The sequence below is a fragment of the Apus apus genome, chromosome 8 (genome assembly GCF_020740795.1).
Source record: "Apus apus isolate bApuApu2 chromosome 8, bApuApu2.pri.cur, whole genome shotgun sequence".
Taxonomy (NCBI): Eukaryota; Metazoa; Chordata; class Aves; order Apodiformes; family Apodidae; genus Apus; species Apus apus.
Genome location: NC_067289.1, coordinates 2325328 through 2348944, shown reverse-complemented (window position 1 = coordinate 2348944; position 23617 = coordinate 2325328). Strand labels below are relative to the sequence as shown.

The 23617-nt window shown below is 52.6% G+C and overlaps 1 protein-coding gene across 2 annotated transcripts; it reads left to right on the top strand.

Annotated features, from left to right (window-relative positions):
- The first annotated feature begins 4306 nt into the window (after positions 1–4306).
- Positions 4307–23292, top strand: CLDN18 (claudin 18). Of its 2 annotated transcripts, none has more exons than XM_051626022.1 (5): positions 4307–4526; positions 19633–19797; positions 21516–21621; positions 21955–22065; positions 23115–23292. In XM_051626022.1, the coding sequence occupies exons 1-5, from the start codon at positions 4307–4309 to the stop codon at positions 23290–23292; spliced, it is 780 nt and encodes a 259-aa protein (XP_051481982.1). The 2 variants fall into 2 exon arrangements, with proteins under 2 accessions (XP_051481982.1, XP_051481981.1); XM_051626021.1 differs by lacking the exon at positions 4307–4526 and adding an exon at positions 13667–13886.
- The last annotated feature ends 325 nt before the right edge of the window (positions 23293–23617 follow it).

Here is a 23617-nt window from a genome sequence, read left to right as displayed (position 1 = left end):
CCATAGCTATTTTGAGGCCATTCCACAGAAAAAGCCAACCCCACCATTTGCTGGGAATCCCACCACTGAGAGCAGTGCTGGTTCCACTTGGAGCTGGAAGAAAACAGGAGGAAGAAGCAGAGTCAGGGTGTGCCCTGGGCAGCATGGGTGAGCATCACCCGTTGATGTCTCTCCCAAGGTCCATCTAGGAGTATTGTCCTGAAAAGAGGTATGTTGGCTCTCCCTCCATCTCTCTTCATATGACACTTCACACAACATGAAGGTCATTAACACCTGTAGGCAAGACAAGCTCCAGGCATCTTCTCCTCCTAACATCTCCCTCAACCTCAGCATCTCTGAGTGTTGCCTTCCCTTCCTGGCAGTGTTGAAGGGCAGGTTGCATGGGGCTTGGAGCAACCTGGGCTGGTGGGAGGTGTCCCTGCCCATGCAGGGGGTTGGATCTGGATGATCTTGAAGGTCCCTCCCAACCCAAACCAGTCTGGGATTCTATAAAACTGGAAGAGGGAGACTGAGGTGAGACATGAGGAGGGAATTCTGGAGTGTGAGGGTGGTGAGAGCCTGGCCCAGGTTGCCCAGGGAAGCTGTGGCTGCCCCATCCCTGGCAGTGTTGAAGGGCAGGTTGGGTGGGGCTTGGAGCAACCTGGGCTGGTGGGAGGTGTCCCTGCCCATGCAGGGGGTTGGATCTGGGTGATCTTGAAGGTCCTTTGCAACTCCAACCATGATGTGATTCTCTGATCCGACCACTTCTCGACTCTGCAGAACCACCCAGTCCACTCGAGGTGGAGGGTGGGGAGAAGCACCAAACCATTGCTGAGCTTTGGTGGTGTGCACCAAGCACATGAATATTCACAGACACATCGTCAGGCTTTCATCTTCTTTACACCATCAAAAGTGTGTTTACCACCATTGCCCATGCAGGGATCAGCTCTGGTGCAGCTGCTTTTATCCTGAGAGGAGATGCTGGGCCACCTTGGATTGACCCTGTGGAGATATTTTCATCTCCTGCTGTTGTGGGGTTTTTTTTTTCCATCCAGGAGGTGGCAGCTGTTGAGAAGGGGTTGATGGTGACATTCTTTCAGTTTTTTAAAAAGAATTACTTGCCTTATAGCACCTAGAGAAGAGGTTGGGATGAGCTCAGTTTTCCTGCTCAAGATACTAAATTAAGTAACAAAAACGAAGGAGCCTTCACCCTCTTTTCTGGTTTTTTTTGTGTTTTTTTTTTTAGTTAATTCTTCTGATTGCTTAAATCTGCTCCCTTAAAATGAGCAAATCCTGCTTATTAAAAGCAGCTGCATTTTATACCAGACTTTTAGCTCAGCCAAGGAGGAATTGCTCAGATGAGAGGCACTGGGGAAGGTGGGGAGTGGAGGGGAAGCAGCAAAGGCAAGAGCCCAGGATGGTGATTGATCTCCCTGGGTGAGAGTCACAGATTGCACTTCAAGACTGGAAACAGTTGTTCAAGGTGCTGGGGAGCTTTGAAGGAGGGGAATAAGTGGTACTTTGACGTCAGGTTGGTGAGCTTAGGTGGCTGAAGGAGTTCAGTCCTTGATTGTATTCACTGGGAAATGCTGTCAGGAGATAAAACTACCCTTTTGCCTGCAGCTGGGAATCCCAGGCTGGTTTGGTTTGGAAGGGACCTTCAAGATCATCCAGATCCAACCCCCGGCATGGGCAGGGACACCTCCCACCAGCCCAGGCTGCTCCAAGCCCCATCCAACCTGCCCTTCAACACTGCCAGGGATGGGGCAGCCACAGCTTCCCTGGGCAACCTGGGCCAGGCTCTCACCACCCTCACACTCCAGAATTCCCTCCTCATGTCTCACCTCAATCTCCCCTCTTCCAGTTTTCATCCATCCCCCTTGTCCTCTCCCTCCCTGCCCTTGTCCCAAGCCCCTCCCCAGCTTTCCTGGAGCCCCTTCAGGCCCTGGAAGGTGCTCTCAGGTCTCCCTGGAGCCTTCTCTTCTCCAGGCTGAACACCCCAACTCTCCCAGCCTGGCTCCAGAGCAGACAAATATCTATTTGTGAATGATGCTGCTCTTCTGCCTGCTGGCACAGTTATTGAAATAAGCAGTGATGACTTGGCCAAGGTCTGTCCCTTTTTCTCTTAGCACTTCACCCAGGGACCCAGGTGTACCAAATGGAGATGCATTTTTTCAGCCCTCACAGGTTGACTGGAGCTGTTCAGCCTGAAGAAGAAGAAGGCTGAGGGGAGACCTCATTGCCCTCTACAGGTCCCTGAGAAGAGGTTGTGGTGAGGTGGGTGTTGGCTGCTTCTCCCTGGTGACCAACGATAGGACAAGAGGAGATGGGGTCAAGCTGCACCAGGAGCGGTTCAGGCTGGATATTAGGAAAAAGGTCTTCCCAGAAGGAGTGGTGAGGCCTTGGAACAGGCTGCCCAGGGAGGTGGTGGAGGCACCATCCCTGCAGATGTTCAAAAAAAGGGTAGATGTGGTGTTTCATAAGATGGTTTAGTGGTTAGAGGTCGTAGGGCAGAGGTTTGGACTTGAGGATCTTGAAGGTCTTTTCCAGCCTTTAACGATTCTATGACTGGATGCAAGGCCAGTCTACACTTTTTATTCCATTTCTTGGAAACAATCCCTGGCTGTCCTGAGTCTTTGCTGTCGCCTGGTTGTGACAAACACAGGGAGTGTGTTTGCACTCAAGTCCTGAGCTCTATATTTAGCCAGGTGATACTGGGAGAGCTTTCCATGATTCAGCCACGTTGACCGATACCGAAAGCAGCTGCAGCCACCCCATGCAGCAGGTGAGGTGTGTCACCTGGCCTGGGTATCACCCTGTCCAAAAAAGGATCTGGGAGAGGGAGTGAATTATGGAAGGGCATGAATCACCAGTACTGTTCTTTTGGGGAACCCAAGGCCAACGGGGTCATGTTCTGTTTAAAACAGAGGGCTGTTGGGGAGACTGGTGGGGATGGCTGTGCCCTGTTTCGTGTCTGCTTTCAGGCACTGCTTCTCCTGAGTGGTGTGGGATGAACTTCAGTATCAGGCATGAAATTGTCAGGGTTGATACCCTGAGGGGAATGATCCCAGGTGAGAGCAACACCTCCTTCGTGGGTGCTCTCTTGAGGGCAGGTCAGAGCTTTGTGAGAAGTGGAGTTGCTCTGCTGTGGGTGTGGGAAAGGACTGGATGACTTGCCAAGGTCCCTCCCAGCTTGCTTGGTTCCCTCAGAAAGATGCAGCAAGAAAATCATCTCTAGGGGCCAAGCACTGTATGAACATGACAGGTTGGATCTTCTTCAGAAGCAGCTCCACAGGGAAGTCTCTCTGCACATGAGATCAGATGTCTGGGAGAGACCCAACGGTGCTTGAGCAAGGGTGAGGGTAGCCAACTGGTGGTGGTCCACTCCTTCATGCTCTCTCCACTTCCACCACCTAGATGTCACTCCACTGGGCTCCACTTCTCCTGAAAGTCCCTTCCTGCATTCAGTGTTAGAGACTAGCAGGGACTTTTGACAAGGGCAGGGAGGGAGAGTACAAGGGGGAAGGGATGAAAACTGGAAGAGAGAGATTGAGGTGAGACATGAGGAGGGAATTCTGGAGTGTGAGGGTGTTGAGAGCCTGGCCCAGGTTGCCCAGGGAAGCTGTGGCTGCCCCATCCCTGGCAGTGTTGAAGGGCAGGTTGGATGGGGCTTGGAGCAGCCTGGGCTGGTGGGAGGTGTCCCTGCCCATGCAGGGGGGTTGGGACTGGATGATCTTCAAGGTCCCACCCAACCCAAACCAGTCTGTGCTCTGCAGCAGCTCTGCACTGTCCTGTGCAATACGTTACCCTGCTTTTCACACCACCCTGTGCTCGGATGTTTTGGTTGGGCAAACCCCCCCAGATAAGAGGCCTGCTGAGAAACATCCCTCTCCTTGCCTCAAAAGCATCGTCCCTGCCAGGAAAGGATGAGGTTCTCCATCGTTTCCATCTCTTTCATCCCGTGTAAGCCTGGCTGGGGCTGGGCATGCTGGTGCCTCTGCAGGAGCTGTGCTGTGGCAGTTCCTGAGGGACCTGCTGGTCCCCACCTGCCGTGGCCCTACCTGCAAGAGAAAGTAAACAGAGCTCGAGGCGTTCACGTCGGGCGGAACAAACGGCTCTTGGTACCGAGCGAGGAAAATTTATCTCACCGAAACAGATAAAGGGAAAGGGGAGGTTTGTGTGGTCTGGACCAGGCCTCTCCTGACTCCCATCCATGACGTAGGCTGTGCCTCCAGCTAAAAGTCCTTTCTGCCCTGGCTCTCTGCCCCAAACCCGGCTTGCGGAGCCTCGTGCACAGCCAGGACCTGCCCGGCGAGCGCTCGGCGCCATGTCCGTGACCATATGTCAGTCCATGGGCTTCGTGGTGTCAGCTTTGGGGATAGGAGGCATCATCGGGGCCACCTGCATGGACCAGTGGAGCACCCAAGACCTGTACAACAACCCGGTGACCGCCGTGTTCAACTACCAGGGCCTCTGGCGCACCTGCGTCCGGGAGAGCTCCGGCTTCACCGAGTGCCGCGGCTACTTCACCATCCTGGGGCTGCCAGGTAGGGCTCGGGTCAGGGACACATCACCTCCCACCCTGCCAGCAAGCAGGTGATGTTGGGTTGGGTTGTTTTGGGTTTTTTTTTTGGAGCAGGGAACCCGATTTTCAGCCAGAAGGCACCTCAGGTGGAGGTTCTCGAGCCCCGTGGCCAAGCTGAGGTTCAGCCACGCTGCTGATGGGTTCCTCTGAGGTTCCTCAGGTGTTCTGCAGGCAGCAGCTGCTCCACGGGGTGATTTGTCCCTGGGGTGGCTTGGGCACACTCTGCCCTTGCTGCACAGCTGTGGGTGCCTTCCCACCACAAACCACTAATACTCTTGGCATCACAGAAGATCCTTTCCTAAGAGGATATGTCACAGTTCAGCTCACAGTATTTCTCTACGGGCTAACACCACCAAGCTGGATTTCTCCCTCATTCTCCTTTGGTTCCAGTTGGGTTTTTTTTTTTTTGCCTTCCACGGGTTATCATCCCTGTCCTGGTTGTGCCCAGCGTATCTAGGGGTGCAAACAATGAGGTGACAACAGGATTATCTGGGTTTTCTTCTTGCCTTAATGCGGTGAGAAAAGAAAGGCACTTCAGGCTTTTCTGTCCATCTCGCCTCTGTGCTTGGACACAGCAGGAATGGAGGGAAGAAACCAATTGGATCTGGGAATCCCTGCAGAACTTCTGCAGAATGGGTGTTTTGGAAACACGTAGAAACAAGCACAGGGCACCAAACTGGCTTCTTGCCCAAGCAGCCCATCTCTCTGCAAACCAAACCAGTACAGCCCAGTGCAGCCACGGTCTCAGGCACCGGTATGAGGGGTAGGGGATCCTCTCAGCTCTGTTTCCCTGTCACTCTCCTCTGGATCCTCCTTCCCAGCTGGTGTTTGGCATGAGCTGTGCTGCAGCATCCCCGTGCCTGGGGTGCCCACCAACATCTTCCTCTTGCTGGAGCCGTGGATTTGAGCACCCCTGCCTGTCTACACAGGCTCTGCAGACAGGTATTTTTCCTAGAAGGAGATGGGTCTGATCCTGCCTGGGCATCCAGTTGTGCAGCCCCTAGAAACAGCTGTGGATCTAAAGAGGGATGTTGGTGCTTGTGTTTGCACGCTGCTGTCACGGGCAGGGGAGCCAAGCAGGGGAGAGAAGGAGGGTGGCAAAGTGCAGGGCAGGCTGGTTAGGCTTGCCTGCAGCAGCTAATAATGGCCTAAAACTGGGGAGATTGAGGTGAGACATGAGGAGGAAATTCTGGAGTGTGAGGGTGGTGAGAGCCTGGCCCAGGTTGCCCAGGGAAGCTGTGGCTGCCCCATCCCTGGCAGTGTTGAAGGGCAGGTTGGATGGGGCTTGGAGCAGCCTGGGCTGGTGGGAGGTGTCCCTGCCCGTGCAGGGGGTTGGATCTGGGTGATCTTGAAGGTCCCTTCCAACCCAAACCAGTCTGTGATATGTAGGTTAGGCCACACATTTCTGTCCATAACTGGGAGGGAGCCGTAGAGAATCAGTGAATTATTTTGGTTGGAGAAGGCCTTTAGGATCATCAAGTCCAACTGTTAAGCCAAGAGGGACAGACCAACCTCCCATCTGCTAAATGATGGAAATCCATCCCCCCCAACACTGCCGTGTGTTTCCATTTTAGGAAATTAATACCCACCCAACAGACACCACAGCTCTTCAGCTTTTTACTGTCATGCTGAGCTTAGCAGTGGAGGTATTTTGAAAGAACAAAAAAAGCCCCAAATCTCAAGCATTCTGGTTTCTTCAAAGATTAAAGTAGTTCCCAAAGCTGAACACTTGAAAAGTTTAATTGCTTTTTCTGCAGAATTACATTTTCTGTCATTTTAAGCTTTTGGAGCTGGAGAACTGAGGAAGTTCTGCAATGTGGGATGGGAGAGTGTGAGGGAAGGATTTGCTTTTTACACCTCTGCTTCTTCTTCATAAGGCAACTTTAATCTCTTTACCTGTGAGCACTTAGAATCCCAGACCGGTTTGGGTTGGAAGGGACCTCAAAGATCATCCAGATCCAACCCCCTGCGTGGGCAGGGACACCTCCCACCAGCCCAGGCTGCTCCAAGCCCCATCCAACCTGCCCTTCAACACTGCCAGGGATGGGGCAGCCACAGCTTCCCTGGGCAACCTGGGCCAGGCTCTCACCACCCTCACACTCCAGAATTCCCTCCTCATGTCTCACCTCAATCTCCCTCTCCCAGTTTTCATCCATCCCCCTTGTCCTCTCCCTCCCTGCCCTTGTCCCAAGCCCCTCCCCAGCTTTCCTGGAGCCCCTTCAGGCACTGGAAGGTGCTCTCAGGTCTCCCTGGAGCCTTCTCTTCTCCAGGCTGAACACCCCAACTCTCCCAGCCTGGCTCCAGAGCAGAGCTGCTCCAGCCCTCCCATCATCTCTGTGGCCTCCTCATGTCAGGGTTTCTAATGAACTGCTCATCGTAGAGGGGAATTACCATGTGTGATTTGCTGAGTTTATCACAGTTGCCTACAAAAAAGGACTTGCAAAAAGCCCAAAGAATAAAGAACAACCTTTAAAAATCAGGGTGGGTCAAGCCCCTGAAGCTGCTCTCCTCATCTTTGGTGCTGTTGGAGCATCTTCCCTCCCTGCTGCTGTGTAGGTAATTGAATATTTATGTGCTTTTGTCCCAGTGAGATGGTTCCTGTGCCAGGTGCTCTCAGCACTGCCCTCCAAAGTGAGGTGGGGTCCTTTTTTGTTCTTCCTTTTTAATGAACAGGGCTTGCTCTCCTGAAGTCACCCCCTTGCTCTCCCCCTCTCTCCTTTTCCCTCCTGTTATATATTGTCTGACACTTCCAGCCTCTGGAGAAGCCAGTGTTGAAAACAAGCCTCCCTGCTGCTGTGCTTTATACATTAGCTCCTTCTCACTTCCTCTGCTTCCACCAGCATTTCTTCCCACCCCCCATCAGCAAAGCTCAAGTGTGTCCCAACCAGAGCTGGGTTTGGGGGGGGGGAATGATGCTAATATAATATTATTAATTTCCCAAGATATAATTTAAACGAATCATCCCCAGTTTTCTTTTAACTCTGTTGCACCTTGATCTCCATTAAACCTCTCGTGCCAGCCCCACCATAGTTAATGGTTTGTCAGCATTTCCATTATAAGCCCCTATTTATTATCCTGACACTGGCAATTTATATTGGGAACAATAGTGCTGGAGTGAATAAAAATAACAGGACTCCAGCAAAGCAGCGAGGTGACCTGAGCACATCAGTGAAGTTCTGGTTTCTGAGGGTGGGTTTTTTTTCTCCCTCCCTTGCTCCCCCAGCAAAGGTTAAACTTGTCTTGCCCATCATCTGGTTTCAATTGAGTTGGGGATTTTAATTTCCAATAGATGGAGGAAAAAAATCAAGATGATGGTTGAAAGTGAGGAGCAACACAGGGAGTTTATGGCTCTCGCCCCGGCTGCTCAGCTACAACCAGTTGGTCTCTGGTGAAATGTGTCACTTGGGAGCTGAGACTGTTTGTTCTGGTTTTCCTTTATTATGTTCTGCCCCTCCTTTTGGTGGGTCAGCAGACCTTGCTGGGTTTGCCTGGAGGGCACAGCCTGAATTTGAACACACCAATAATGGACAAAGAGCAGCGACTGAGCTTGGGCAGGGCTGGCAGTGTCACCTAGTCTAGAAGTCATAAAGCACTTTCTGCTAAAAGGAGCATTTTTCAGTCACTTTCCAAGTTTGCTAAACTACAGCAACGTGGGCAGTGATTTTCTTGTTGTCTGTCTTGGTCTCTTACTTCCAGACCACTACAGATAGGTTGATCCAGCCATTTTGGAAAGGAAATGTTGACTTTTGACCCTCCCAGAAAGGCTGAGCTTCCTCTCTGCTGTGGAACAAAAGGCTGGTGAGATGAAAAATAAGAATATTTTGGCTTTTCCACCAGCAATCTTTGAAAGTCTGAAAGCACCTTGTTCAACTTCTCCAGCTACTAAAAGGGGTCAGAGTAAAAATGGCCCATGGGAGTGTCATCATGACTGGGAAGTCAGGGTGTTGGCATCTCTGGCAAGGTTTGCTTTTATTTCATGCAACCAACCAACCTTTTGTGACATAACCCTAGTAAAACCCTTGCTCTGAGCATTCTGGAGTCAGGGTGGTCCCCTGGCCAAAGAAACAGCATCTCTGCTCCCTGGAACTGGTTTAGGTCCAAAGTTTGTAAGGATGGAGGCTGCTGGTTGCCATAGTGTTATCCTCCAGTGGTGATGGCCATGGGCAAAGTCTCTTCTAAGCTGTGCTTGCTACTTAAAATCCTTTAACTCAGTCATCTCAGCTCCAAAGGTTGAAATGTCTGCAGGCAGCTCATGTAAATCACTTATTTTGAGATCAAGTTCTGGGCACAGAAAGGTTGAGGTGGCCCAGGTGGGCTGGAGACTTGATGTCACCTACTCTGGGAGTGTGTGAGGCCCTGGTGAGTTGCACTCAAAGCGGGAGCTAAAGAAGTGTGAGGATGAGGGAAGAGAGAACGTGAGACCTCTGGAGACATCTCGAGCACCCTGATTCCCAGTGGGACTCCGGGTGGGGAGAGGTGGCACAGAGCCTCGTAGGGGACATTGGGAAGCTAGATGCATGCATCAGGCCCTGGCTTGTGCCTTTGCACCACAGAAGGATGAGAGACAAGGAAAATAATCCTAAAGGCTCTGGGGTGGGGGCCAGAAGAGGAGCAAGGCAGGGGAAATGTCAAAAGCTGTGGAGATGTTGGGCTGGGCTCATAAGCAGGTGGGGAAGGACGCAGCGTCAAGCACCCCATCTCTCCTCAGGGACCTCCAAAGCTCCTCTGGACCACCTGAAGACCAGTGAGCGTGGTTCTGAGCTGGGATGGAGGTTTTCCATGACTCCCTTTCCCCACTGAGTTTCAGAAAGGCCAGTCAGCCCTTCTCCTCGTGGTCCTTGGTGGGGCCACAAGCTCCTGGAAGCTGCGGTCGTCTCAGCAACGGAGGGACAGAAGGAGGAGAGTGGGTTTGCTCTTTCTTTTTTTCTTTTTTTTTCAGTCTGAACAAGCTGGAATTGACTGGCAGGGTGTGAGCTCTGTTTGCAAATTTGAAAGCAAACATGAGGTGTAGGTGATTTTTGTGGGAGAGGTGGTGATAACATTCAGGAGTTGCCGTGGGCCCAGTGAACGGTTTTTGTGATAATACAGAGTCAACGCCTGGGTAGATAAAGCAAGTAGGAGCTGAAAGAAAGGGTGCAGAGGGGAGGAGCCATGAAGGACCCTTCCTTTGCCCAGTTTGGGTTGTGGGTGTCCCAGTATCCGGGGTGGGAGACAGCCCTGTTCTCTGCTCCTTGGTGATGAAGCTTGGCCTTCCCACCAGGTGTCTCCCCATCGTGTCCCTTCCTTAGATAATGCTCAACCTCACCTCGTGGCATGGAAGCCATGAGACTGAGCAGCAGAGGTCCATGTCCTTCAACCACTCCTGGCTGTAGACGTCTCCCAGGGGTGGCTGGAGATGGGCATCAGGTTGTGGTGAAGATGCTCAGGCATGCTCCACAGCTGTCCTCTCACCCCACCGCTTTTTTGAGGCCACAGCTCAGATGCAACTCCCAGCTGATCTTCTGGTGTGGGCTGGGTGCTGGAAAAATGGGGGGTGGAGGTTTTTTTGTGAAGGGGGGGACGTGTTTTTTTTTTTCCTGTCATAAGTGGCTCAGAAACAACCATTAGCAATAAGCTTCAAGTAAGACCATTTCGGAAAGGCAGAGAAAATCCACCTGGGGGTGGGTTGGGATGGAAACAAGTTTGTGATTTTTCTCCAGAACTTCACTTCAACCAACCACCAGGGAAGGTTATTTGTGGGAGCTTTGAGTTCCCAGACTTTGCAAGTGTGATACCAACCTGGACGTGTTCCTGTGGGATCTGCTCTGGGGGATCCTGCTCTAGAGGGGGGTTGGACTGGATGATCTCCAGAGGTCCCTTCCAACCCTGACCACTCTGTGCTTCTGGGATACTAATCAGAGCAAGAGAAGTGGCAAGCAGTGCTGGGATGACTGGTTAGCACCCTTAGGAAATATGCTTAGACATGAGAAGATAGAAACACCTCCAAAACCCAGTATTTCTTCCAAGCCAGCAGCCTCTGGAGTGCTGAGCATGGTTGGGTGTTCATCTGCCTCTTAGCTGAGGACTGCAGCACCTCACCTCTTCCTGAAGTTGCTTGCTCAGCTCCTAGTTTTTGGAAGGACCATGCATGAGGTTTCAGGAGGAACATGCAGCCCTCTGCTGGTTAATCCTGCTGGGAGACATGATTCAGTTGGGCCCTGAAGAGCAAAGACAGGCCACTTCAGCTGGGCTTTCTTGCCTGCCTGGAGACTGTTGATGATCTTTTTGGATTGCTCTGAGGTTTCCATGCCCCTGGGTGAGTGGCATGATGAGAAGCAGCATCCTCCATCATCAGGAGAACACCATATCCCCAAGGAAAGCTTAAGGTGGCAGCACTACCTGGGTGGCAGACCCCAGCTCAGGGCACAATTAGGGACAATCCAAGGGATGTCCCCCTTTCCCAGTAGGTGTGTTGGGGGGAGCAAAAGGGGGCTTGGGGGTGTGAAATGGTGGAGGTGGGGAGAAGGGTCTCTGTGGGTTTGGGGGAGCTGCTCCAGCTGCAGGGAGCTGAAACCAGCAGAAAGGGCTGAAGGAAGGGGTGGTGGCTCCACTCCCAGCAAAGCAAACAGGTGGCCATGGTGACAGGAGGGCCACCTCCACCACTCTTCATGCAACCACCCAGGTGTCTAATTTAGCAGAAAAAAAAAAACAAACAACCAGCAATTTAAAAAGCAGTAGTGATTTTTTTTGGGGAAAAAAAAATGGTTTGCCTTTTGTATTTCCCCTTTCTCTTTTCCTCCCCAGGGTTGTTGGGTTTTTTTGGCTGTGACCAGTTCATGGGTCCATTTTCTCTGCAGCCCTGACTGATGCTGCCAGGTGACACCACCCTTGGGAACAGGGGTTCTGTCTCTTCCAGAGGGACATCTCTCCCTGGGATATGGTTGGAAGTGGTCGAGCCTGGAGAAAGAGCCATATGTTTGTTCTCTTCTCACTAGAGGACAAGAAGGCAAGACCTGGGACACGAAGAAGAGTCCTGGAGGGTGGCTGGGGAGCATCAGGGCTTGGGTGCAAGCAGCTTTTCTGGACTGGGAGCCAATCCTGGCTGTGAGGCAGTGCAGGATGAGGTGGAGAGCTGGCCACATTACTTGTTTTAGCACTTACTGTCCTCCCAGCTTCTAGGTCCTCCCCAGTGCTTGTTGTCCTCCCAGGTTTTGGGTCCTCTCCAGCCCTGATTTTTCACAGGACAATGTCCAGGATGAGGTAGATGGCTCAGCATGTCCTCTCCCTCTTACCATCTCTGGTTTTTGAGGGTTCACTTCTGTGGTTTTTCTTCATGACAGTATTTTTGCTGGGCACTTCTGACCTTTCAGTAAGTTGGAACTAGCCCTTCCCCTGACACAAACTTACCAAGTGAGTAGAAACGACTAAATTGGAATCAAATTGCTGTAAGCAAAGTCATCTTCTGCCTGACCCAGGAGGGCTTTGGTGGCCACTAGATGGATGAATTGTGCTCTGGCTGCTGCAGTGCAAAGGCATCTCTGTCTGCTGCCCCCCAGCTCTGCCACAAGAGCCAAATGGGGGACCTGGGTGGTTGTTCTCCAGAAGGCAGAAGCCATAACTAACGTGTGATGGCTCATCCATCCACAGAAACCAGCCTCTCCTCTCCTCCTGGTGGCTTTCACACAGCTTCTCCACCAGGTTTTGACAGTGCTTATGGTATCAGGGCTGGATAAAGCAGGAATTTGTTTCTAGGCCAGGGCTGGAGTAAATCGGTGGGAACTGGGTCTATGGCTGGGAATGGATGAGCAGGGGGGGCTGGAAGGTCCTTGCAACTCCCCATGCTCCATTAGCAGGATGAACATGGGGAATTTCTGTCTGTCCCCTGACCCGGGGCTTCTCCACCGTGCCAAAAGATAATTAATGTCCTCATTTTTCTGTCCCCCACCCCTTTTTCCAAGGCCATCCCTCCAGCCAACATAGACAAGCCCCTCTAAAAAGGAGCTTTCCAAGTGGTCCCTGCACCCTCCCTCTCCTTCCCACACTGGTTTCAGTAGGGCCACGTGGCAGGGGATGGAGATGCAGGTAGGAGGGCAAAAGGGTTGCAGCAGCTTTGCTGGATCAGGTTGGGGCTCTTGGCTTGGTGTCCTGCCACGGTCCCCATCTGAGGCAACCTCAGTGATGCTCAAAGAAGCTGCATGGAGCAGCCACATCCCTGTGTGTTCCTTGTGTTGAGCCGTGGCCCTGCATCCTAAAATCCTAGAGTCACAGGCTGGTTTGGGTTGGAAGGGACCTTCAAGATCTTCTAGTTCTAACCCTCCTGCATGGGCAGGGACACCTCCCAGCAGCCCAGGCTGCTCCAAGCCCCATCCAACCTGCCCTTCAACACTGCCAGGGATGGGGCAGCCACAGCTTCCCTGGGCAACCCGGGCCAGGGTCTCCCCACCCTCACACTCCAGAATTTCTTCTTAATATTTTATCCACATCTCCCCTCTTTCCGATTGAAACTGTTCCCCCCTCATCCTCTCCCTCCATGCCCTTGCAAAGTCCTCCCACGGAGCTCACCACTGGCATCCTGATCACTTTGGCTCTTGTGTGGGTGCTGGCATGGGTGGCAGGATGCAGAGATGTCCCTGTCTTGGCCCAGTGGTGGATCTGCTCCACCTTTGGGTCAGAAGAGAGCCAGGGAGGTGGCGACCTGGGCTTGGTGCCGAGTTCACCTGGGATCGTGGTCCTTCCCTCAGCCCCTCTTGGCATGTTTGCACCGTGCCAAGCACGCAGGAGAAGCCTGAAGGAGGGCCAGGGGTTTTGGTGGGCAGGGGTGCACGTTCCAAGGGGGTTGCCCAACTCTCAGCAGAGCGCGGCCGCTTAGCTGGGGAAGGACAAGCACTTCTAAAGGACAAAGGCTCATATCTCAGGCCCTGCCAGCACAAACCTACCCAGCGAGAGTGAAACTGGACTATCTTGCAAAAACACTGTGAGCAAACACGGTGCTCAATGGAAAGCATCTGATAAGAGCTGCTGCACTTACTGGTGGCTCGGTTCAAGAGGACGTGGGTGCTGCCATTCGCTCGGCGGCTCCACCAGGGCTGCCTGACCTCGGCTCTTTTTTTGGGGGGAGACACCATGTCCACCACCACCTGCCAGGTGATGGGGTTCATTGTTTCCTCGCTGGGTGTTGCGGGGTGCATGGTGGCCACTGCCATGGACATGTGGAGCACCCAGGACTTGTATGACAACCCGGTCACCGCCGTCTTCCAGTACCAGGGGCTGTGGAGGAGCTGCGTGAGGCAGAGCTCTGGCTTCACCGAGTGCCGGCCGTACTTCACCATTCTTGGGCTGCCAGGTAGGGGCAAAAGATGCACCAGGTTTCACCCGAGAGCTCTGCAGTGTTTTCATCTGAAGCAGGAGCAGGTATCTTGAAGCACTTGGGGAGGAATAAAACCTCCCGGCGGCCGAGGGCGCGAGCAGAAAGATACGTGCGGGTTTCTTGCCAAAATGACACCTTTAGTTAGTGAAGCTGAGAAACTGAAGCTGATTTTCTGGGTGAGCATCATGGGGCTGAAGCCCCGTTGGTGGTGTCAACCAGCACAGCTCCACTCCTGTGGGGAGGGGGAGGGATGTGTAAACCCGCAGGGGTTCTGTCCCTTCGGATTGAAGCGCGGGGGGAAACGGCTGTGGTGGTGTCAGAATGATGGTTTCTGGAAAAAAAAACCCAAACAACCAGTTGGAAATAGTCTTTTTGGTTTTGTTTTTGTTTTTTTTTCCCAGAGGCAAAACTGGAGTTGAAGAAGCCTGCCTGTGAGCAGCTGGTGTAGGGAGGGTGAGAGGGGGAAGGGGGTGCTCGGGCACTTCGCCTGACCTGGGGAGGTGCAGTGGTTGCAGCAGCAGATCCCAGAGGGATGGTCCTTTCTGGTTTGCTTGCTGACTTGACAAAAAGAGCTGGTTTTCCCACCTCACTGCATGGGTGGGTATTCCAGTGCTCCTGATCTGGCTGGCCCCATGGGAGGGGAGCATCCAGCCTGGCTCCCTGGGCCTCCCTGGGACCTCTTGTGCCTCTGCCTGGCCAGCTAGCAAGAACCAGGGCCCAGAGAGTGTGTGTCCCTCTTGGTGCATGATGACAAATGGGGACAAGCAGGCAGTGTTGTACATAGGCCTCTTGCACCTCTGGGTGGGTGTAGAAGAGAGCATGATGTGGGCTCCCAGCCCTGTCTCCTCAGGGATGCCAACCATGCTTCCCTGCGGGGCAGGAGGGAGAGCTGTGATGGAGACCAGTGTGTTGGCTGCTGTGTTGGCTTTTGGGGATAAAGCCCATGACTGTTATGATGGGTGTGATGGAATAATGTCCTTCTGCACAGGAAGTTCCACCTCAACATGAGGAAGAACTTCTTTGCTGTGAGGGTGACAGAGCCCTGGGACAGGCTGCCCAGAGAGGTTGTGGAGTCTCCTTCTCTGGAGACTTTCCAGACCTGTCTGGATGCCTTTCTGAGTGACCTGCCCTGGTTTTGGTCCTGCTCTGGCAGGGGGGTTGGACTGGATGATCTTCAGAGGTGCCTTCCAACCCCTCCTATTCTGTGATTCTGAGTACCCAGCTTCAGGATTGCAGGGTAACTTCTTATTCATTTGGATGAAAACGATGTTTGGAGATGGTGTTTGGGATGAAGATGATGTTTGGGTGAAGATGATGTTTGGAGACACTTCTTTTACAGGCCCATTTGTTTGAAAGAAGCAAAACATGACTGAGTTGTATATTCACATCTTGGTCTATATATATATATATACCTACATCTGTCCATATAATGCCATGTGCAGGTGACTATGCTTTAAAAGAGCAACGAGGCAATGGGAACCATCATTTTGATGCCAATTTATCATCATCCAGGTTCTCCTTTTCATATCATTTTCAGGTAATTTAGCAAAGTGCAGTCACAGGCATTTTCTGTTGCGTCTTAGAGATCTTCTGCCAGTTTTCTTCTCTTGAAGTGTCCACCTAGTTGATGGCTCCCTTAACTCATAAAGAAGGAATGCCCCAGCTTGAATTTGGCTAACTTAAAACCCCATTTCCCACCCCTCAACTTTCTATGTGGTTCATTCATCATAACCAGTCACAAAGTTGGATTTCCAACGTGTTCTGCGTCGGTAGCAGAAATGCAAGTGACAGTAGCTTGTGTGACTCAAGGTGCTTTCTTGACTTTGCCTCACACTGCAGAGCAGCACTGGGTGAGAAGACAACCCCTCCAGGTTCACTGGGGCCTGAAAAACAGGGCGATGTGGTTTCAGGTCACTGACCTGCCTTGAGGTGAAGGTGCTTCTGTTGTCACTTTGTGTGCACAGCAGCCCTCCCTGTGGAGATGGCTGTGTGTGTGTGTGTGTGCAGGTGGGCAGCAGAGTTGGCCCACCTCATGCAAAATGTGTATGCAAAAAAGGGCAGGTCCTTTCTCTGTTGGACTTCATCCACGGGGCTGTTTGCTGCCTGCTGCTCCCGATACACATTTTTGTCCTATTTTGTTTGCCCAAGCCCTTCCACTCCTTCCTTCTAGGAGAGGTCGTTCACCTGTGGAAAGCAGCTCTGTTCAGAGGGCTTTTGATGGATGCCAGAATTCACTCGAGACTGCAGGGCTCTCTTTCCCAACAGCCCTCTCATCCAGTCCCGTGAGCCGAGGGAAGGGGCCTTCATGCCACTTGATGCCACTTTCTTCTCCTTTCTGTCCCTTTGTGGAGCCAGTGCCTCCTGAAGTCAGCCTCCTGGAGTGAGGAGTGGCTGCTGATGGATAGTTTGTGGGTTTTTTTTGTTGTGCCCTGCTGTGTTCCTCTCTGTCCCCTTCCCAAACAGATTGCTGCTTTTCAATGGAGAGTCACCACACTTCAGCTTCAGTGCTCCAGCAGAGGTGCAGTGTCCAAGGAGCTTCTTGGCTTGACCTGACCATTCTGTCCTTCCCTGGGCACCCAAACCACTGGGATCATCTCTCTTGGGAGCCTGTGAGGTCTTCTCTTCCCAAACAGATTGCTTCTTTTCAATGGACAGTCACCACACTTGAACTTCAGTGCTCCAGCGTCCCAGGAGCTTCTTGGCTTGACCTGACCATTCTGTCCTTCCACGGGCACCCAAGCCAATTGGAATCATCTCTCTTGGGAGCCTGTGAGGTCTTATCTTAGGGTGACTTCTTCCAAAGGCTCGAGACCACCACAGTGATGGCACCTAGGAACCATAAGGGCTGTAGGTAGGACTGTCCTGGGGACGAGGACCTTATATCACGACACGTAGCGTCTTATGCTGCCCTGGAGTATCAGCCTCTCCTCCCTACCTGGAAAGAAAAGCAAAGAAACTCAAGTGGGTGGTAAAGACAAACGAGTATTGTGATTTTCTTCTCTTTGTAGCTCTCTGCTTTGCATCAGGTGCTGCGGGAACAACCTCTGAGGGCTGATAAGGCGTATCCGCCAGCGTCTTGTTCTCTGATGAATAATCACTAATGAGCTTGCACCTGGGGGCTGATGAATGGGAGATTGAAAATCCCAGGCTCGTTAGCACTTGTTATCAGCTGATAAGGGCAAATTGAGTCATAAGAGCAGCAGCCCCGGGGGGGGGGATTGCCAGATGGGAGAGGGTGGTGTGTTCCCAGCCTGGGGACCACTGGTTTCCTTGGGCATCCTGGTGCCAGCAAGGTTCTTGCTTGGGTTTCTGGTACCCCACAAGTAAGGAGGCCCACATGGGCACCCCAACACCTACCCTTGCCCTCCTGGGAGGGTTTATAAACCCTTCTTCCAACCTGTGCAAGGCTGGCAGGGTCTGCTCCCAGCACTCCTGCACCAGTGGCTCTTGCTCTAGTCAGGCTGTGTGGGACTCTTGGGCACCATGGCCATCCTGGCCAGCCCAGCAAAAGGGGTGACAGGCAGGCTGGGGCTGTGGGATGTGTTGCCTGCCCTTCTCAGTCAGTCACAAACCCACATCATCTTCTCTGGAGGTGGACAGTCACGTGCAGGGAGCACCAAAGCCAAACCCAGGGCTGTGTGAACTCATGGGAGGGCAAGAAGAGGCTGTGAACATCCCAGCAAAATCACAGGAGACCCTGGAATACTTATGGGCAGTTTTCTGCCAGGGCTGCTCCCTTCCTGTGTTTCCAGGGACATGAGCACAGGCAGGGAGGAGATGTGTCAGGGTCCAGCAATGAATTGCAGGCAAGATGTGGTAAGTGCCACCTTATGAGCAAATCACCTTGGAATTCAAACACTTGGCCTTTTCCCTTCACTTCTCCATTTAGAAAGGTAGCAGAATCACAGACTGGTTTGGGTTGGAAGGGACCTTCAAGATCATCCAGATCCAACCCTCCTGCATGGGCAGGGACACCTCCCACCAGCCCAGGCTGCTCCAAGCTCCATCCAACCTGCCCTTCAACACTGCCAGGGATGGGGCAGCCACAGCTTCCCTGGGCAACCTGGGCCAGGCTCTCACCACCCTCACACTCCAGAATTCCCTCCTCATTCTCACCTCAATCTCCCCTCTCCCAGTTTTCATCCATCCCCCCTTGTCCTCTCCCTCCCTGCCCTTGTCCCAAGCCCCTCCCCAGCTTTCCTGGAGCCCCTTCAGGCACTGGAAGGTGCTCTCAGGTCTCCCTGGAGCCTTCTCTTCTCCAGGCTGAACACCCCAACTCTCCCAGCCCACCTTCCCTTGGCTTTTCCCACTGCTTATCTATTTCAGCCAAGAGGAGTCAGGAGGGTTTTTGCTGCCTTCACTTGCCTGACAACAGCCCCCAGCTCCCATGGGCATGACCCACCAGCATCACAGCCTGTCTCCAGGCCAGGATTCCCATCTCCATGGCAGGCTGCTCAAGAAATTCAGGGTGAGGGTATTTGCCTGTGGTATTAATGAACCTGGACAGATGTGCCCAGGACTGATCCTACAACTACCCATGGGAAGGATGTGCAGGGGGAGGTGGTTGCTGAAGATTTGTTGCTCTCCCTTGGTGCATGTGCAATGTTTGTCAAGGAGGTTTTCCTTCTTCTCCTGTGCTGTGTGTTTTACTGGAAAGCAGGAACGTACAGAACTCCAGTTTGAGTCACAGGGGAGCTGGAAATACCAGGGAGAACTGGGTGGAGCTGTCTGTGTTCACTGCTGCTTGGGGAGGGGAAAAGGCTTTCTCAGTCATTTTGGTGATGAAACAAGTCATGCTTGTCCTGCCTGTGCACCAACTCCTCTCCGTGAATTTAGGAGGAAGTTCTGGAGTGTGAGGGTGGTGAGAGCCTGGCCCAGGTTGCCCAGGGAAGCTGTGGCTGTCCCATCCCTGGCAGTGTTGAAGGGCAGGTTGGATGGGGCTTGGAGCAGCCTGGGCTGGTGGGAGGTGTCCCTGCCCATGCAGGGGGTTGGATCTGGGTGATCTTGAAGGTCCCTTCCAACCCAAACTATTCCATGATTCTATGACTAGTTCTAGCTGATTCACAACCAGTGACAACAAACCTTCACCACAAATGATGTCTAAGCTGTGAGACTCTTTGGGAAGCTGAGGCAAACTGCTGCCTTTCCAGCAGGGCCCCAGATACCACTGAGAGCAGATCCAGTGCCCACGGTGCAAGGTTTTCTTCTTTAATAGTGATTTATTTGAGGAAAGGCTGGGAGAGCTGGGGCTGCTCAGCCTGGAGAGGAGGAGGCTGAGGGGAGACCTTGTTCATGCCTGTAGGTGTCTCAGGGTGGGTGCAGGAGGCTGGAGCCAGACCCTGCTCAGCAGTGCCCAGGGACAGGACGAGGGGCAACGGGCACAGGCTGGAACATGGGAAGTGCCCCTGAAAGATGAGGAGAAACTTCTTTATGGTGAGGGTGACAGAGCCCTGGGACAGGCTGCCCAGGGAGGCTGTGGAGTCTCCATCCCTGCAGACATTCCAGCCCCACCTGGATGTGTTCCTGTGGGATCTGCTCTAGGGGATCCTGCTCTGGCAGGGGGGTTGGACTGGGTGATCTCTCCAGGTCCCTTCCAACTGTGACAGTTTTGTGATTCCATCATATTGTGATTTTTAGACAGAAACAATCTTTACAAACCTCCTGGGCTCAGCTGAACCTCCTTGCAGGTGCTGCCTGTGACTCTTCTTGCTGTCTTTTGCAGCCATGTTCCAGGCTGTGAGGGCCCTCATGATCGTGGGGATTGTCCTGGGCATCCTTGGCCTCCTTGTCTGCATTTTTGCCCTGAAATGTGTCCGGATTGGCAGCATGGAGGACTCTGCAAAAGCCAACATGACTCTGACCTCTGGCATCATGTTTATTATTGCTGGTAAGTGGGTGGTTTTGTGTCTCCCATGTACAATTCCTTCAAACTGAGCCTTGGGCAAGTCTTCCTCCACTTCTGGCCATGGGTAGCAGGTGCTGTGGAACAAACCAAAAGCATTGATGAAGTTCTTGGCATTTATCTCCCAGCCTGGCCTGCTGAGGTCAAGTTGTTTCTACCTCTGCTTAGTAAAATAAACCCAGAGGTTTGTATAGGAGAGAACATGGAAAGTTTCAAGTAGAACCCATGGATAGAAAAGAAATGACAGCTCTGAAATTGTTCTGTGTTCTCCTGGTGTTCCATCCTTTATTTATACATAATAGTTTGATGAGGAGTCTCAGGCTTTATGCATCAATTTATGGAGGCTCTCAGGGCTGCAGGAGCCTGGCTTGTCATTTTTTCACACCTTGGGTCATCAAGGAGGCTTCAGGAGTGTTGCCCAGCTCCCTCAAAATTGCAGCTGCTTAAAAACATTAATGATTTGATGATAAATCAAATCCATATCCTAATGAAGGGAAGGGGAATGTCCCTATTTAAAATCCTTACAGTTGAATAGCACTTTGGTTTTTTGGGGGGGTATGAGGCATGCAAGGAAACTGAAAGATGTATGGTAAGTAGAAGCTGGACAGAGGAACCCATCTTCTGCAAGGTGGCTTGAATTTTGTACTCAAAATCTGGAATTTTATTTGTCTGGAGTCAGTGGGATGAGAATTTGGCCAATGAGAAAAGCCCATCCGTGCCTTCCCAAAGAGAGGGTGGCTGAAATGACAGTTTGACCCACCCTTGGGGTGGGACATCTCTCAGTTGGGTTCACAAGGTCCTTAGTCCCAGTTAGCTGAGGAGCTGGGTACACCTGTGGTGCATGCCATGGTGGACCCGTGGTGGACCTGGCCATTGGTCACACCTCTGTGAGCTGGGGGTTGTGTTTCTACCCAAAATAAGAGCTGCTCTCAGGACAGGAGTGGTCAGGACTGTGTGACCCTCAAGTCCCCTGATATTGAAGGCCCACATGAGGACCTGAAGCAGAAGCACCACTGGTTGCCCCAACCCTCCCCAGTGCTGTGAGTAACTGAGTTTCAGGGAAGACCCAGAGGTCTGGGTGGGTCTGGTGAAGATCAGTAAGACATGGCATGCCCAGAAAACCTGAAGTCCATCGTTTTTGTCAGCAAACACTGGAGAGCAAACTGGTGGTGGTGCCATTGCTGCCAGGCTTGTCACAGTGACCACCTGTGCAGCTGGAAAGGAGAAGTTCCTGCCTGGTGAGGCTGGTCTTCCAGACTCCTTGCAGATGAACAGGCTGTGGACCAAATGGATCTTCTCTTCCACGGGCCAGAGAGTGTGTTTTCCCATTCAAAAACCCAAGTTGTGAGAGGGAATCTTTTGTCCATGTTTTTCACTGTAGAATGAGTATTTAGAACGTGACCCCTGGGTATTTTCAGCAGCTAAAATGACCTGTCTTTTCATCTTGTTTCCTGTGAGAAAAGCCATCAGTAGGAAGATTCCTGCTGGTGTGAGTTGGGATTTTTTTGTTGTGTGACCTTCAGCTCTGGCTGCTGGATTGTAAACATGTAGGAATCCTGGCAGGAAACGAACCCTTGGTGGGTCCTCACTTCTGAAGGCACCACACCTGGACACAAAGCAGCGTCTCACCCACCTTCCCAGAGCTGTGAGGTGCTTCCCCAAGGCTTTGGGTGGGTCTCAGTGTGTCCTCTCTTTGATCCCAGGTCTGTGTGCCATCACTGGAGTGTCTGTGTTTGCCAACATGCTGGTCACAAACTTCTGGATGTCCACGGCCAACATGTACCAAGGGATGCAAAACGTCCAGAACAGGTAGGTTGTTGTCTGGCTCAGGGTGCTCCACAGTGCAGACCTTCCTCAGAGCCAGGGTGTGCTGCAGCTGAAGGAAAGACAAGCTCAAGATGTAGTCTGGTCCCAGGGCTTGGAAGATATATCCAGTCTCTTAGCTACACTGGAACATAACTTGTCCAAGCAAACTGGGATGTTTCTGCTCATGCAGTTTAAGAAGGAGCCCATTGAGGACAAGGCTGCAGGTGGGATGGTGCTGGTGGGAACTTCTGCAGAGGACAATGTTGAGTGTGCTCCAGAAGCAGCAGCCTGGCCCCCTGTCCCAGCACTGACCAGCTGTGTCTCTGTGTTTTGCAGGTACACCTTTGGCTCAGCCCTCTTTGTTGGCTGGGTAGCAGGTGGCCTGGCCCTGGTAGGAGGCATCTTGATGTGCCTTGCTTGCAGGGGGCTGATTCCAGAAGAATCCAGGTAAGCCTGGCTGTGGTGAACATGGGAAGGTATTGCATGGTGCCCTGGTTGTTGGGGTAGCCTACAGCCAGCCCACCACAGGACATGGCTGTGTGTGATAGCCCTGGTGCGAGAGTTACCCCAGTTCCAGAGGGACAAGGAGCTACTGGGGAGAGTCCAGCCCAGGGCACTGAGATGCTGAAGGGGCTGGAGCACCTGCCTGTGAGGAAAGGCTGGGAGAGCTGGGGCTGCTCAGCTGGAGAAAAGGAGGCTGAGGGGGGATCTGATCAGTGCTGAGCAGTATCTGCAGGGGGTGGCAGGAGGATGGGCCAGACTCTGCTCAGGGGTGTCCAGGGACAGGACAAGGGGCAATGGGCACAAACTGGAGCTCAGGAGGGTCAAGTTCAACATGAGGAAAAGCTTCTTGCCTGTGAGGGTGACAGAGCCCTGGGACAGGCTGCCCAGGGAGGCTGTGGAGTCTCCATCCCTGCAGACATTCCAGCCCCACCTGGATGTGTTCCTGTGGGATCTGCTCTAGGGGATCCTGCTCTGGCAGGGGGGTTGGACTGGGTGAGTTCCAGAGGTCCCTTCCAACCCCAACCATTTTATGATTCTATGATTTCCCTTCCCTGACTCCACGACTTGCAAACAAATGAAGAGGGTAGGAGAGATCAACCTTCACATCTACAATTTGCAACGTTCTGGCTAAGTCAGGCCCCTTCCCTGCAGCTTTGATTGCAAATTGCACAGCAGGAGGTGTAGGTGGCATCAGCTGAGCTTTGGTTTACACCAGGTAGGGCTTTGTACCCCAGGTGAAGCTGGTTATTGTAGGGTGGTCCTTCACTCACCCAAGGATTTACTCATGGGAAAGCAAGCACAAGTTGATGAAAAAAACCCACCAGGGAGACTTTCAGCCCATCCCCGGGGGGGTTGGCTTGGAGCTCATGGAGTGGCTCCGTGGTGTGACACGGTGCAAGGTGGCCTGAAATCCAGGAGCAAGGAACCAGAAGGTGCAAGATGAGGTGGTCAGAGCCTCCAGTGGTCGATGCCACCTCTTGTGTCTCTTCCAGGTACAAAGCAGTGTCCTACAACGCCTCGGGACGGAACATCTCCTACAGGACGGGGCCATATAGGGTTGGCTCAGGGTATGAACCTGAAATGAAGACTAGGAAGGGGGCAGGGTATGAAGAAGCTGCTCGAAGTGAGGATGGAAGGCGCTCCTACCCTTCCAAATATGACTATGTCTAGTAGACTTCTGGGCTTGCTGGTTTTTTGATACGATATTTTTTTTTCACTTCAGAAGCAAAAAAGTATCTGCAAAAGAAAGAAAGAAAAAAAAAGCCTGTAAATAGGAGGGTGTTTTCTATCATGTTTCCCCTGTCCTGAAGTTGTGGTGGAATCCTGGAGTGTGAGGGTGGGGAGAGGCTGGCCCAGGTTGCCCAGGGAAGCTGTGGCTGCCCCATCCCTGGCAGTGTTGAAGGGCAGGTTGGATGGGGCTTGGAGCAGCCTGGGCTGGTGGGAGGTGTCCCTGCCCATGCAGGGGGTTGGATCTGGATGATCTTCAAGGTCCCTT